At 41.3% G+C, this 16,452-nt stretch overlaps 2 protein-coding genes across 2 annotated transcripts in view; one reads left to right on the top strand and one right to left on the bottom strand.

Annotated features, from left to right (window-relative positions):
* Window positions 1-14,594: 14,594 nt before the first annotated feature.
* Window positions 14,595-16,452, bottom strand: part of BHLHE41 (basic helix-loop-helix family, member e41) — a 4,819-nt gene continuing 2,961 nt past the window's right edge. Inside the window, exon 6 of the mRNA XM_011947003.1 lies at window positions 14,595-16,446. Coding sequence (XP_011802393.1) covers window positions 16,276-16,446 — 171 coding nt within the window. The 3' untranslated portion in view covers window positions 14,595-16,275. The remainder of the gene's footprint in view (window positions 16,447-16,452) is intronic.
* The window catches only part of SSPN (sarcospan), a 111,866-nt gene continuing 111,693 nt past the window's right edge, over window positions 16,280-16,452 (top strand). Inside the window, exon 1 of the mRNA XM_011946987.1 lies at window positions 16,280-16,420. The gene's annotated coding sequence lies outside the window, so the exon portion shown is untranslated. The remainder of the gene's footprint in view (window positions 16,421-16,452) is intronic.

Here is a 16,452-nt window from a genome sequence, read left to right as displayed (position 1 = left end):
TGTTGACCAGTCTGGTCTCGAACTCCTGACCTTGAGTGATCCGCCCACCTTGGCCTCCCAAAATGCTGGGATTACAGGCTGACCCACAGCACCTAGCCAATCTGGGTTATAAATTGTGAGTGAGAAAATCACAGAGGCGAGGTGCCCTTGCATCACTTAATATAAATGGGTACATGATATCCACCTTATCACTAGTGATATTAACCATGATCACTCGGTTAATATCACTTGGTTAAGGTGGTGTCTGTCAACTTTCTCCACCGTAAAGTTACTATTTTTTTTCCCTACTCTAGTCTTTAGAAATGAATCATTAAGTCCAGTCCACACTGAAGGGGATGCTTTATTTATTCCTTATTTCAACATTTTTTTTTAACTTTTAGCAAAGTTACAAAAATGCTACAATGAATTCCCATATACACTTCATCTAGATTCACCACTGATAACATTTTCCATATGTGGCTTATCAAGATCGCTCCTGCTCCCTCTACAAATATACATATTATTGCTATTCATATGACTATTTGGACTGAACCATTTGAGAGTAAGTTGAAGACATCATAACCTTTTATCCCATATACTTCATCATGTATACCCTAAGAACAAGCAACTTTTTCATCTTCATAGTACAATAACCAATTTCAGGAAATTTAACATTAATATAATGCTGTTATCCAATATAGAGACCAGCACTTCCACTTTTGTCTCTGACGGAGTATCTGGTACTAGTCCTTTTGCCTTAACTGTAAAACTGGATGAAATATCAAAGGCAAGTGTTTTCAGACATTGGAGAACAAGCAACACGAGGCAGAGTAGGCAATGCAAGACTGCAATCAATCCCTGAAGGTAGGGAAACCTAAGAGGTGAACCTCATGATGAGCCTGGCTCCCTGCCTGGGGAAATTTTCCTGACTGCAGAGTAGTGATCCAGAATCCAAGCAGAGCACAGCAGTCCCTCTGAACTGAAGAGGAAGAGATCAGAGGTTGGGGCAGCTGAAGTGCCAGAATCTGCAAGGCAAGGCCTGGAGATGGGAGCTGTGCAGGTTACATAAATACAATCATGAGTTCATACTAATACCTCTACTTCCAATATAATAGCACTAGGCTTTCCCCAGCCTTCCCCCAGCCCATATTTCTGGCTCCCTTTCAGAAGCCCGGTTTGAGAGCAGGCTGGCAAAGTCACCATTTCCACTGTCCAGTTTCCTAGCTGAGGGAAAACCTGCCAGTGACAAGGTGTGTAAAACGAGGGACGTGGCCCAAGAATCATTGGTTTGAAACCCAGAGAACCAACGTCGTAAAACTCAGAAAATAACAGATTTAGTAAGAGTGCACCGAACATAAATAGAAATGTAGGGGGTAGAGAATGGCATATTTTCTATCTTTTTAACAAAAACCCCCAGTTATTTAGTTGTAGTTTGTTTTTAAATTGACTCACTTATTACCTTTTACCACAGCTCCTTCCTTTCTGAGTACTGCATTTTGATTCCTTTCTTTACTGCCTGGTGTCCACCTTTCAGTACTTTTTTCAAGAAAGCTTCATGGATTTGGTTTCCCTTGGTTCCATGATTATCACCTTGGCCACGTATTGTAATGGACTTGAAAACCTTTGAAAAACTACTGACTTTTGGGCGTTATCCCAGACCAGTTCAGTCAGGTTCTCTGAGAGTAAGATCCATGCAACAGTATTAAAAAAAAAAAAAAAAAAAAAAATTCCTCCACTGAGTCTAATATGCAAATGAATATCTCCAATCTCAAAGAAATTACACAAACAGACTCTCTTAGTGGGGCAAAGATAAGCCAAAGAAAGTTGCAAGTGAAGTGCAAAAACACAGGGTTGATTTGAGAATGTTAATTTGTTGCCTTTATACTAAAGGAACTCCTTGGAATATTTTCAAAAATGGCATCATTTTTTTCTTTCTCTCACAATTATATAGGCTGGTGCATTTCAAATTTTAATGTGCATTGGTCCGTTGGAATCATCTTCGCATCTGGTCAAAATGCAGATTCTGATTCAGTAGATCTGGAATGACAACTGAGATACTGCATTTCTAATAAGCTCACAGGTGATGCCAATGCTGCTGGTTCATGGACCACACTTCTGAGTAGCCATGGTATAAATTCTGCTCCTCTGTCTCCTGTAATGAGAATTGCTATGGAGGAATCTGGGGCTACCCGAACATGGCCATTGTTTCCCTACTGAGTGGCTTGCTTCTTTTTCTTGGAGGTTAATATGATTTTCTTCTTATCTTTGAAATTCAGATATAGTTAGGTTACATGAGTTAAGGCATAAAGAAAAGATTCCCACATTGATATTGCATTTGCCTCTGAACCCCTCTTTGTTCTTGTGTCTGTGAGGCCTAACTCCACAAGACTTTCAGCTCTTCCTGAGGACTTTTCATAGGATTGACAGGATGCCTGGCCTACCTAGTGACTGAGGTTCTGGTTTCCTTATTTATGCATTTGTTACAATCAAATGGATTTGTTCTTTGCAATCAAAAGAAATTAAAGACTATGGATTCTAAACCAGACAAAGTAAAAATAGAGACTGCATAGAATGCTGTGGCAAAAAGCAACATTAATGCAAAAAACAAAATGTAGTTACAGTGGTGACTGGCAGAAAGAAGGGCAAGGGCAAAGGAGATTTCTGAATTCAATGGGCTTCTTAAAAGTCATTATTTGAGCTAGGTTGAACAACAAACTTGTGAATAAGAGAAAAGGGTTAAAAAAAGTTATGGTGCCAAAAGAGAAAGGAAGAAAAAATAAAAGATTAGAATGTGATGCTAAATGATGCTAGAGAACTTTAAACCAAGTAAAAGCTATAAATTTAGAAATAAGAATAAAAAATTTTAAATTTTAAATTTTAAATAGCAAGGCAAACTTTGAACCAAGAAAATTATTTTTAAAAAAGCCCTAATAAAACAGAAGTATAAGATGAGCTATAAGATAAATGGAATAAAGTTTGGAGCAAGAAGATAAATTTAAAGAGAAAATTAGTAGGTTAAAATAACTAAGGTCAAAGTTAAAAATGAGGTCAGTTATGAAATAATTTACAACAGATATTCTAAGTAAGTAAAGGTTGAAAGCCAACAGGGTAATAAGGTAAGATTTAAAATAGGACATGAGATACTTTAACCCTACATGAGAGGAGGATTAAAGATAAAAATAATCAGATGATTTACACGGATGTTAAGAGACCAGCAAACTTAAAAACAAAAGTTTAAGTTAGAAGAAAAAAGAAGAGAAAACCTACAAGGAGTAAGAGGGCTTGGTGATTATCTGTCTTTTCCCCAAAAACAAATATTTTAATGGAGTAGTGGTGTCTTAATGGGGGAAAAACGCAAGAGGACAGAGAGCAATGTGACACCTTGGTCATGGAGGCTCCCCTTTGCTCCCCTCAGCAAGTACCAGAAGGCCAGCCTCACTAGCAGTAACCAGAGAAGACAGACAGGAGGTTTCATACAGCGAACTCACAGCTGGATGGCACCAACCTGACCCAGGAGAAACTCCCTGGCCTGCCAGCTACATTCCCTCCTGGATTATCTCCTCCAAAATTAGCCCACACACAGAGTCAGGGAAACTACCCTCCCTAGATCAATAACCTATGAAAACTCAGGTTTCAACAGTTGTCTCGTGTCTCTAGAAAGTTTAAGGACTGGCCCAGCCTCCAGAGTTTTTAAAAAGGTATTTATTCAATAAATGTTTATTGATCCTCTTCCCTGTCCCAGGGAGTGTACTAGACTCCAGGAATGCAATGATGAATGAGCAACAGATCTCTCTTAACAGAGGTCCAGACGTGTTACATGCAGCGATAGGGGAGTTTTAACAGGTAGTTTCAAGGCATCACCAATGGCACAAATGGAAGCCTTGGCTTTGAGCAGGAGGAGGGTCACGTTTCCTCTGCAACTGGAAGGAAAGTGAGGACACGGGAGGAGGAAAGTAGGGAGGGCTGAAAGTTGGGGAGAGCATGTCCATCGGCAGAATTTTCTTGGTGAAATAGGGATTTTCCTGAGAGAGAGGAGTCTGGAAATAAGCCGAGGTCTTGGGGTAAGTGGGAGAGAGAGGTCTGGGAGGGTCATAAGGAAATTCGAGAAGGAGCTAAGAACAAGTAAACAGTCTGACAGACAGCAGTGCAGGCCAAGCAAAGGCTGGAGGTGGTGCCAATCTGCCTGACAGGAGTGTTAGTGGGTCCAGGTGCTGGAGACATACACAATTAATTACAATACAATGTGAAGAGTCTCAATGTGACAGGATAATTTATTGAGACATTACTCTGTGTCTGTTCTCCTTGCATTTTCCCCCTCAACCATTTTCAAGAATGGCTCTGGGGCTAGTTATATCACCGGAGTTTTGAAGAAAACCTCCTGCCGGGCCTTTTTTTTTCCTTTGTTAAAGCAGAGGTCTCAAAGCAGGCTTCTCCAGATTGAATAATACTTTTACAGATAGGTTTCATTTGTAATGAATAGTGTTTTGAAGTTTTCAAAAATAATTGCCAAAACTTTGAAAGTAGATTTCACATAAAATCTAGATTTCAGCTTTTCCTGGAAAAATTAGATGATCTCGCAATACTGGGCCTAGATTTTCACCAGGCTGCAACTGCTTAGAGCTGAGTAATGTCTGTCCCTTTTAAAGGAGGCACAACCTCCAGTTCACTCTGATCCCTACCATTTTCTCTGCCAATACCATTCACTCAGGTTAGCTGCCTGGTCTCTGCAGCCCTCTCTAAATAAAGCTGGAAATTATGTTAGGGGGAAGGAGTGGAGGCAGAAACAATAAGCAGTGGGGCACAGGTGTGCAGCTCCTTGGGCGTGGCAAAGCCCAGGAGGGAAATAGGGACACCACGCCCCTAAGGCCTGGGGTTTCCAGCATCAGCAAAGACTCCTACCCAGAAAGTGGCAGAGAAGGCAAGGATACCAAACAGCAGGCTCTGACACTGACAATTATCTAGCGCAGTCTGAGAAAGAAGGGGTCCTTTCCCTGGTTCCTGAAATCCTGGGTCCTTGTGAAAAATCCTAAAGAGTTTGGGGAGGGGAGGGAGCAGGAGAGTCCACAATGACTGAGATCATAATCCAACAGCCCTTGGGGAGGTGGTGTGAAGTCAGACTTCATGAGAGAAAATAAGAATATCCATCACTTCTTGTACATGCACGTTTGTGGAATAAGATGTTAAACATCAAAATGGAGATTTAAAAGAAAGGGCTAAGAGTAAAAAAGTGGGTGAGGTTAAGTTTTGACTAAAATAGTTATGGAAGTTTTCACAGAGGAGGTGCAATTTGAGCTGAGTTTTGAAGGATGAGTAGGAGGTATCCAAATGTAAGTTAATCTACCTAAAGACAAACATTTGAGAGTGCAAAGCATATTCAGGGAACCTGCACTAGTTTGGTGCAACTAGGCCATTAGATGCCCATCTTTCAGTCGGGGGAAACAGGGCAAGGGAGGAAATGGAAGAGAGTGAAACCAGAAGGGAAGGTTTAAGCCTTCACAGTCTTCATGAGTTTGAAGGGAGTCCCTGACTACGCTTTGGTATACTTTCTGTGTTTAGAAAGTTAATTGACTGGGCGTGGTGGCTCACATCTGTAATCCCAGCACTTTGGGAGGCCAAGGTGAGCAGATCACGAAGTCAGGAGTTCCAGACCAGTCTGGCCAACATGGTGAAACCCCGTCTGTGCTAAAAATACAAAATTTAGCTGGGCGTGGTGGCGGTGTCTGTAATCCCAGCTACTCGGGAGGCTGAGGCAGAAGAATTGCTTGAACCTGGAGGCGGAGGTTGCAGTGAGCCGAGATCACGCCACTGCACTCCAGCTCTGTGGGACCGAGCAAGACTCCATTTGGGGGAAAATAAAAGAAAGTTAATTGTGCTGGCTGTGTGGTCAATGCTTGGGGAAAGGGAGATTGGACAAAGGCCGTTAAGTAGTCTCTTGCAACAGTCCAGGTGAGAGCTGATAAGGGTTTGAACTAGAACAGTCACTGTGGGAATGGAAAGCGGGTATGAATTTCAATAGCCATTTGTTGAGCACTTACTGTGTGCCAGACATTGTGCTAGGTGCTGAGATTACACAAATAAATACTGAGCCTTGCGTTGAAGAAACTCACTGATAAAGGGACAAAGATGACCACACCTGGTAGAGCCAGCCTAGAGCTGAAGTAGCTGAGACTGTCAAGCCTTAGTCACATGTGTTGTACATTCCATTATGGGTCACATTCTGAGGATCTGTTTCCACACAGGGGTTGGGGCCATCTAAGAGGTGAGATACAACCTATTTTGCAAGTTTTGAAACTCACTTCTTCCTCTACAGGGCTATTACAGCTATTCTTGCTGACTAAACGGATCAAATGATCAAAATCTCCTTTAATTTTCAATTTTACAGAAGGAACCTCACTAGATGAGCAATTTTTCAGACATGGTAACTTGCAATAATTTGGACTAAGGTGAAATTAAATTAACTCTATTGTTAAGGGAACTCCATTAATGCTTCATCACTGTTTCCCATAAGCTTCCAAATCAGGCTGAATCTTTTCCCATTTGCAGGTATAAGGTGTTCTCTGCCTTTGCATCCTTCCCACTTGCTGATTTCTCTATGTAGTTTATTCTTTGGGTCACACAGTGCCTGGGACAAAGCAAGTGTTCAGTAAGAGTGGAGGAAATGGATTCATAACACACAATGCGATGCTTCGAGAAGTTGTGCGTTGTTATCTTTGGAGGCGATCAAACTGAACTAGCTGCTAGAAATGTTCATTCATCCATCTAGAATATATTTATTGAGAGTCAATACATATTTATTTACAAAAGGCCATATTTATTTACTTATTTATTGCCAGACACCATTATTGCATTGCACAAAGCAACGAACCAATCCAAGTCCCTGCTTATCCTAGTGAGGCGGACAAGCCATAAACAGATTATGAGTCTTTATACACACACAGAACACTGTTGTACATACACTATGACAGAGGTGATACCTGCTATGAAGAAAAACAAAACAGTAAGAATAAAAGAATGTTGTCGGTGGGGAGGAAGTATTTTTGTATATTGCCTATGGGCTGCTCGGGGAACGCCTTTCTAAAGAACGGTATTTGAAAAAAGACTTACAAAAGGTAGGGGAGAGGAGGTGATGGAATTGGCTTTCCAGATATCTGGGGACTCAGTCTGGCAGGCAGAAGAGGGAAAAAAATGCAAATATTCTGGTAAAGAATCAAGCCTGTCCTGCTGGAAGACCAGCAGGGACGCTAGCATGAAAGGTGTGAGGAAAGGAAAGAAGAAAAACGAGACAGTGAGTAGGAATTGAGATCCAGCCCTTTCACCTGACATTCTTCCTAAGGGTCAACCGAAAAAAATTCGTGCTGAGGAAGAGGATGACTAATTGTTATAAATAATCATTGTGTTGGCAAATGCCTGGGAAGCTTTGAGACTTTGCTAGGAGTCGTAAACATCATGAGGGGTTATAACCTTGTCTGTACAGTCGCTGGTGTATTTCCAACGCCTGGCACATAGTAGAAGCTCAATATATATTTGAGTGAATGTTTGAAGTTTGTCTTTGCTTTTTCAACCTTTCAGAATATTAATGACTAAATTGTCTCGTGAAAACAGTCTAACGTGGTGGGGGGCCGGTGGGGGGGAGGAAGTGCAATTGAAACTCAACCTATAGGACATTATGCATACATATCATTAACAGGCAAACAACAAACAAAGGATGCCTTGTGTTTAAAGGATGCCTTGTGTTTTGTTAGCTTCCAGCAGCCTGTCTCCAGGGTGGCACTCACTGTGCCATTTAGACTGGAGAGATTACAACCATTCTGTAATGTCTTAGCAAATACTGGCACCTGACCTGTCCAGATATTTCTGGCAACGTCTGAGATCTTTTTCCATCACATGACCAAAGCCGTATTTGCAGAGGGTAGTGGTACTTCCCTACTTTTGCAACACCCTTGGGTATATTCAGTTATCTAAAAGACACTATGAACTCCAAATTTCTCCAAACTAATTGTTCATTTTAGACTGTTTATAAACAGGCATGTTTCTGATCAGAAAGTGTTACAAAATCGACGTGGTTACTTCCAAGAGTGAAAAGTGTTAGATGATCAATTTGCCCAAAAGGGGTTTGTAAATAACTTTCTAGACGGTAACTTAAAAAACAAACAAGAAAACAAAAAACAAATCCATCCCCCTGGCTACATTAGTTTCCCTCGTTTTACTGCACCATGCAAAATCCGTTAGTGCCATAAAATCACTTCTCTTACTTTACGCCTTGAAAGGAAAGTCCCAGTGTATTTCATCACAGTTTAATGGCCTAGTGCTTAATTAGTGGGAATTCAATTTGCAAAACTCCATATGAGGCCAGTGAAAAGATGTAATACCTCCGAGAGCCGGTACTGCGACACCTCGTTTGCCCAGAACTCTGCTCTAGCACTTTCTCCCCACCCCCACCCACCGCCCGGGGTTTTCCCCGCAAGTCCTGGCCCAGGGACTGCTGGTGTCCCGCCCGGCCGCGGCCCGCCCTAGACCGGAGTTCCCGCCCCAAGGCCCTTTTGAGGCGAGTGTCGACCTTCGCGTAACCCGCGCCCAGGAGGGCCCCTTGGAAACTGCTGTGTCAGAATGGTTCGAGGAGTCCTGAGTCAGAGCCAGCTTTAATTCGGGAGGGATGACTACCCAGGGCTGGCCCGCGGAGACGCAGACGGGAAGGGTGTGGTGCAGCTGTCGGGAGAGCGCGACCCGGCCCGGCCGCCCCGGCTCCGCCCTCGGCCCGACGGTCCCCGCGGTCCCCCACCCCGCAGCCAGCCACCGTCCCGGGGCCAGCGTCTGGAGAAGTGCGGACGCAGAGGGGCAGCGCGCACGCGCGAGGGCTGCGAGCAGGTCCCGCCCCTCCCCGCCCCCTCTCACGTGCTGCTCAGCGTGCGCCCAGACATGTGCGGATGCACGTGACAGCGCCGCGTCCGGCCCCGGTTCCCTAACCCCGCGCGGCTGTACTTTGAACCCAGGCGTGGGAGACTGGAGCGGGGAAGGGAGGAAGGAAAACCGAGCGGGAGGCTGGCCTCGGGGAGAATGATATCATCTGCAGCTTTATCGCTAGGCAACCTAAGAATGCTTCTCTCTCTCCAATCCTAGAGCTCCTTGAAGAGCTCAAGGTTGATGACATTATTCCCCCCTCCTTTCTTTCCCCCCAGTCCCCCATGCAGCGCTTAAACGTTGATTCAAGGAGCAAGGGTTGGTTTGCTTGAGGATCTTAACAGGCACAGCTTAGAAATCAATCCATTATCGCACCCACTTGGGTCTGCAGAGGCCTTCGGGGGTGCACGTAGTCAGGTGCCTCTCTGGTCATACGCGGTTTACACAGCCACGATATGGCTATGCAGATAGATCAGCCTTGTTCAAGGTAATATATATTTGAAAACTAAGTTCTGCTTAAAGTGTCTTAGAATCCTGTGTCTTTATAATGCTATAAGGGTTTTTCTGGTTGCTCTGAGTTACAGGTCGGCAGGAGTTGGGTCCAGACTGAAGTCCCCCCTGTTACAGCTAATTTTCGAATCACAGTGAGGAAGCCGCAAGGCCGCATATGGAAGCAACATGTATTAAGCTATCTGGCAGATATTCAATATCTCTGTTGTGAAGCACATAATACTCTGTGTGCACACCCATATGGAAAAGGCTCCAAAATTGAAACCTTAGCTAAAGTTCACAGTGCCCTAAAAATACTCTATATAAAAACTGTAGCACATGGCCCTCTCTCCAGCTTGCTGGATTCTAGAGGTTCTCTCTGACCAGCTTCATAGGTTATTTTGGTCGTGATCCCTTCTGTTATAGAGAACCTCTAGGGCACAACCGGGACCACACAGGTATAGAGAGGTAGAAAGCCCACCAGATAATGTGGAGACTTCCTAACTGGGAAAGGCACATTTCTGGATGTCTCCGAAGTGAGTGGACGATGGAATAGTATGGTTATTTGTAGGAGACTTTGAAAATTATTTCCCTAGAATTTCATCTCTCTCAAAATTATGGCATATTCTATGCCATAATTTAGCAAGGTTATTATGGTGATCATCTTTCCTTCTCCACCGTCAAGTATACTCTGCCTCTGAGGATCGCACACGGACTAGCTCAACTCATTCCGCGAGAAAACCTCAGCCTGTCCCTCCCCATTACTCAAACTATGGTATAAAAGTATAAAGAGCACTAGACTCAGAACCAAAAAATCCTGGTTCTGTTACTGAGCTATATGACCTTGGACTAGTTCTTTGCCTCAGTTTCCTCCCAAAGGTTTTTGAAAGTCAGGCCTTAGGATGCTGTGTTTCCCTCTAGAGCTGCTCTGTCTCTCTCACTCCCTTACTCGAAGGGAAAGAAGTCACCATTAGTTTCTTTTGTAAAACAGATAGATGGAGGAGGTGAGACACAGAGCTGCTCATGAGGTACTGCTGTTTTTTCCCCTACCACATGAGATATGATCATGCTCTGAATACTATCATGTCTCACTTTGCAGCAGGAAATATCATGACTCCCTAGTCTCAGACCATGGTTCAAATCCTCAGGAGGCGATTTTGGTGAGCGCCAGCATAGCAGTCAAATTCTAAAGAGACTGGCAAGTTAGGAAATCCTTGCTCAGTCCTCAAGTCAGATATAGCCAATTAAACTGCACTGCAGCTTATTTTAAGTGGCACTTTTTAGAAGTTTCATTTCCAGTTGTTCATTGCTAGTGTATAAAAATACAACGTAAATTTGTGTATTGATGTTTTCTTCTGTAACTTTTCTAAATTCGTGTGTTTGTTCTAGGATTTTTTTTTTTTTTGGTAGATTGATTCCCTATGATTTATGTACCTGATAATGTCATCTCTAAATATAGAGAATTTTACTGTAAAAACATAAATAAACTGTAGTGCAGCTTAGCATGGGAGCAGGGTCGGCCAGAGCCTTCTCTTTGGAGACGGCCTCATGCCCTCACTGTGCTGCTGTTCCTTCTGCAAAACCCAGCTACTTCTCACCTAGGCCTCTTCACTTAGATGCAATTAGTAGCTCCCACCCCCAGCACAGCATTGTATCCATCCTTGGATAGCACTTACTGTGTTGTAATGTAATTTATTTTAGTATAGGTCTATCACCCACACTAGACTCTGAGATCTTCAGAGGTGAATCTTTGATTCTCTAGCACTTACCATGGCACCTCACATACAGCGAGCAAAACAAGTATCTGAATCCCCACACCATTTATTGAATCCATAAACTCAACAAAAAAAAGGAATATGCTGTAATCAATGAGGAGTCTGAAACTTCTCATCATGGGTGTGTCTAAATTCAGAGGCAGCATCTGGGTCTACACACCCATCCTGCCAGTTCCCCAGAATACTTTTGCATTCTACTGGCCACCCAAGAGGTCCAACACCCAGAGGCAGAGGAGGTTACATACTAGAAGCAGGAGCCAGAGTCATCCTTAAATCAAAATGCTGAATCAGTTTCACTAGTGGCCCTCCGTCCCCTATTCTTAGCAACTGGAGAGAAGTGTTCATCCAATCAAATAACTTATTCCTGACATGCAAATTTGTTTACTTTGTGGTTAGTTGTGGGCTAAAACCATTAGCAAGTTGCTTTTATTTTTATGTAATAAAATGATGGCGAAATATATAATGTATTTCAAGGCTTTTGCATAAGTAATCTGATAAGAAGCATCGCTGAGAATCTGGAAGTTAAAGGAAACAAAAAGCTTTGGGAAGAAAAGGTCACAGATTCTACAAATTCACACAATTTACTTGTAGAACAACCCTTCAGGTCCTCTGTCAGAGCCGATTTACTCTAATTTTAGCACATTTCAAATGGGTGTGGTAGTGTGTTTAAATGGTTTCCCAGCCCACAGTAAGTCAGAGGTAGCAAATTAGATAAGAGTTGGAGGAAGCACTCTGAGGCTTCAAGATATGACAGCTGACAGACTAGCTGTGCGTAAAGAGACTGAAAAACCCTATAAAAAGCAGGTAGAACTCAAAAAGAATTTGGTGCAGGTGCAATTACTCCCAGATGTCATGCATAGTGCAAAAATGATGTTTACAATGCTGACCCTGAATTATTGAGAAAGGTTAAGTATGTCCAGGGTAAGACATTTTAGAGGATATGTGTAATACATTTTAGTATGCTTTCCACTAAAATAAAATTCAAAAATGAAGAACAGCATTGGCATTTGAACATAGAAGCTTTAGTTTTCTAAACCATTGACCGTTTGTCCCTCGTGTCAGACAAACTAGGCAGCACTGAATTTAGAATTTTAAAATACCAACTTTTAAAAGGTGGTTTTATATTTGTTTGGAGTTTTCAATATGGAGTCTCTGAACGAGCATAAGAAACCCAATTTTAAAACAAACATGGAACTCCTAGAATAGCATATTTTTAAAGTACATGCTGTGCATGTTTTCTAGTATAAATCCCATCTTAATCACAGAAAATATGTGATAATTTCCTACATCAATCCCTTACTTAAATTCTTCTATGAAAAACTGGAACTTCCATGGGACTTTAGCATGCACTGTAAATCCATCTTGAACTTGTTTAAAATAACAGTGAGAACAATGGGTGGGTCTAAATATATTGAGCTGAGGGTCCAATAGGTTAAGAATTTTTGTTTAATGAAAAATATCAGGTTGCTACCTGAAGTAGAATACCATGGTCACAACAGTACAGCCAGCTTTTGGCAATATAATGGTCTTAAGTCATTCATGAGAGCTCTGTTCATTTCTAGCTAATGTAAAAGTCCTTCGTGTGTTTGCCCAGCCATGTCTCTCCAGAGGCTCTGCTGGCCATCACTTTCCACGGAAAGGTTAAGAATTGACCTGTGACATAGAAAGGAGCAGGCTGAGCCTCCTTTTACATAACTTCTGAACAAATCTCAGGTGACGGGCAATAACCAAAGTCATGGCCTGGATGGCCAGAAACAGGGAACTAAATGAAAAATAGTTTCACAATGATAGGAACTAAAACTCCAAATTTTACATAGCTATTAAAGTGTTGTTTCTAGTGCCTTGAAAACGTGCTTAAGGTTAGCTCTTTGGAGGGGAGGGAAGGGCCTTTTTTTCAATTCAATATAAAGTTTGCTAAGAAATATGTGTATATAAAATTAATCTTTTTAAAGATTACGTAAAATATATGTATGTAAAATTAAATTTTTATGAGTATAATACTATGCTCATAAAAACATCGACTCAAGATTCATATTTGCCTGAAGCTGGAAAATCATTTTAGCTGAAATTTCACCACTACAAGTATAGAAGCCTCTTTAGTGAATTATAATGACTTCAGCCTTTTAATTCATTAAAATAAATCAATGACCAAAATAACATTTTTTCAGATTTTAGATGCAATATAGACAATATTATTTTTGCATTTCTGTTCTAACTTTATCTTATCATGTTACCATATGGGTACTTGGACTAAATAACTGACTTACAAAATCTAGCCCAACTCTGAAGTTTTTTATCTCATTCTACCAAAATTATACACATGCTAAAAACATTGTATTATCCTCTGATTCACTCTTAATCCTTTTTGGTTATGAAACTAATATTACTACAGTAGTGGCATCAAAATACAGCTCAAAATATTTGAAATGCTGTTTTTCCCATTATTCGGATTCAGATAATTTTTCTAAAGTTCAATAAATTAACAGTGCTCAAAAATCCTACATAGTTTTCCAGTGTTAATTTCAGTTTCCTTTGTTCCATGGTTTGTTACAAAGCTTCATGAAGGGTGCTCAATCAAGTTCAGCTTACTTGGTCCAAGATACTGCAATGGGAAGTAGTTGACGGACTGAGGGATATGATAGAGCTGGCCGCTAGTGCTAGTGCTGACTCTAGGTAGCTCTGTGACCTTGGGAAGATACTTAATATCTCTGGGCTTCCTTTCTTTTTTTCCTATGAGGAAATGCAGGGGACTGGATGAGCCCTGGCCTCTTCTGGCTCCACACTGTTATGACTTGCAGTTCAGTTGCCATGAAGTCAGCAGGGGGAGCACTTTTTCTACATCTTATACAATGTGACTCTCATTTAAACATTTTTCAAAAATCAAGGGGGTTGTGAAGAACATTCCTGAAACTAAAAGCTGACAATCCTTCACTCAGTTTGTATCATGTCACAGATTTGAATGGAAATTTGAGAAAAGTCTAGAAATTATTTCTGATCCTGGAATTCCATGATAAAAGTCCCATGACAGAATTATTTTATAAAAATTAAGAAGCCAAAACACTCTCATATTAAGCACCCCTATGTGATCATCTATTTATATAAGACCCAGTGAAAGAGAAACACCTGACCATACTAGAGAGGCTATCTGATGTCACAGACAAAAAGTGAAAAACTTATCGATCATTAAAACAATAGAAAATTGGGTCTAGCATAAACAAATCACACAAGTTAATTGGTAGGTTTTTCTTTTGCACTTTTCATTAAGATACATTGGAAACAAGCAGGTAGACACAGCCAGAGCCTGGAGGCTTGCAAGAGATTGGAAATGTGTGACATCAAGCCAATGATAAAAAAAGCTGTGTATCTGAGAAACTTAGTGATTTGTATCCCTACAGTCATAGATATCTCAAAACTAATTGAGCATCCATTGTCTTTTTTAATTATTAGACAATATCATATCGTATATTGAAGTTTTTATTCCTTAGTAAGAATTTTTAAATCACAAAATAGTGTGGCAATATTTAGGTAATAGAATTTATGGAGTGCTGAAAATACTAGAATATAAAGATAATTTCTAGTTTATCTTCACATACTAAATTTTTCTAAACCAGCTGGTTTCTTGCAGACAGTATTTATTTTTTTAAAATAATTTAAGACAGCATAAGCTTGTACCAAGCATAAGCGTTGTAACAAAAGTGCAACTTTTCAGCAAATCCTCCCCAAAAGATATTTTAACTCAAAATATCATTAGCACATATTTTCTCCCTACAAAAATAGCATGTCAGACATCATTAATTGGATGTATTAACAACTATGTACATAAGAGCCACCTTGTAGGCTAAGAGTTTAACGTTGTTTAAACACAGCGTTTGAGGCAAACAGTAGCAACAGCAGCAGCAAATGCACCAAACTGACGAAAAGACCCAGATATTTTCCTCACTCATAGTCAGACTGTTGTGTCTCACCCCTTACATAACATCCAAGTGAGATTTCTCACAGTGCTACCTTGGCAACAAACTAAAAATATCTAGACAAGGTCTTGGTTTAAGCCTTATTTAAAAAGCTTTCTTTGTGATTATCTGGTATCTGGTTTGGTCTCCAGAAAATACATAGACTTGGAGATAGGAAGGCCTCACAGGACTTCATTCCATATCTTTACAGCATTTCCAATCAAAATTGACCAGTTAAATGCTTTCGTTCACTTTTGTCATTTAGCAGAATATAGGATATATCAGTTTGGACTTTTGTTTTGTTTTTAAGTTCAGTGCACTTTTTTACAGTAAGATTACAAAAATTTAGGAACATGATGGATTAATGAGAGTGGGAATAGATGCACTCGAGATGTGTATGTATAGATACCTATCTATGGATAAACAAATCTGTATAGATAAAGAAATTAAGATGAGTCCATTGATTCACGGTCAATTTCTCAATAAAGTGTTAGCAAATGTACTAGGAATGATTCTGGCCTTCTCATCCATCACCTTCCCTGACTTAGTTCTGACGATGGCCCAGCTCCGTGTTTCTTTAACAAGTGCAAGTTACTAAGAGATACCATTTAAACCACTTCCGAACAGGTTGCAACGTGAGCAACTGCATCCTCACTTCTTTGAAAAATAGATGCCTTTTAGAAAGCTGAACATTAGAAAATACTGAAGAGTAAATGCAATTCTAAAAGATCCTCAATCTGTTTGTGGAAAGTCTCCTAAAACAGGCAGGGCAGCTTTGAGAACTACCTCTACATAACAACTATCTGCTGTTCCATGTCAACTTCAGTTAAAGACGTCAAAGGTGTTAACATTCTTTCCCTTACCCCGGGGTTCACCTAGCTCACCCACACAACAGACCCTTCTGACTTCCTCTCGAATTAGGTTCCAATTTTAAGAGATAATAGAACATGGCCTAAAAGGGGACAAAACTTATTTGGGGGATTATTAAAAAAAAAAAAAAAGAACCAGTATCTTTCGCAGAGGATCTTTTACAGCTGGTGGGGGGAAGAAAGGGATGTTAGTGTGTGGAGGGTGGGGTGGTGAGGGATGAGCAAAACAGGAACTCCAAATGTACACATAACACCTGTTTTGTTGTTCTTGTTTATGCCTGTCGTGCATCTATTACACTTCCTCCCTTAAAGACGTTAAGGGTGTTTTAACTTCTCACTCCGCTTGAACCTCCGTCCTTTGAGACGCAAGGATTCAGGGGGCTTCCTTTCCTGGCTGCGAGGGATCTTCCTGAGCAGAGCTCTCCGGGTTCCCCGGCTCGCGGGGGCCGGCGAAGGGCAGGTGGGTGCGGCCGTGCGGGTGCTGTGGGTGCG

This window comes from Colobus angolensis, unplaced genomic scaffold (genome assembly GCF_000951035.1).
Source record: "Colobus angolensis palliatus isolate OR3802 unplaced genomic scaffold, Cang.pa_1.0 Scaffold256, whole genome shotgun sequence".
NCBI classification, from domain to species: Eukaryota; Metazoa; Chordata; class Mammalia; order Primates; family Cercopithecidae; genus Colobus; species Colobus angolensis.
The sequence above is the reverse complement of the archived record's forward strand: the minus strand, read 5'-3'. Positions and strand labels throughout refer to the sequence as shown.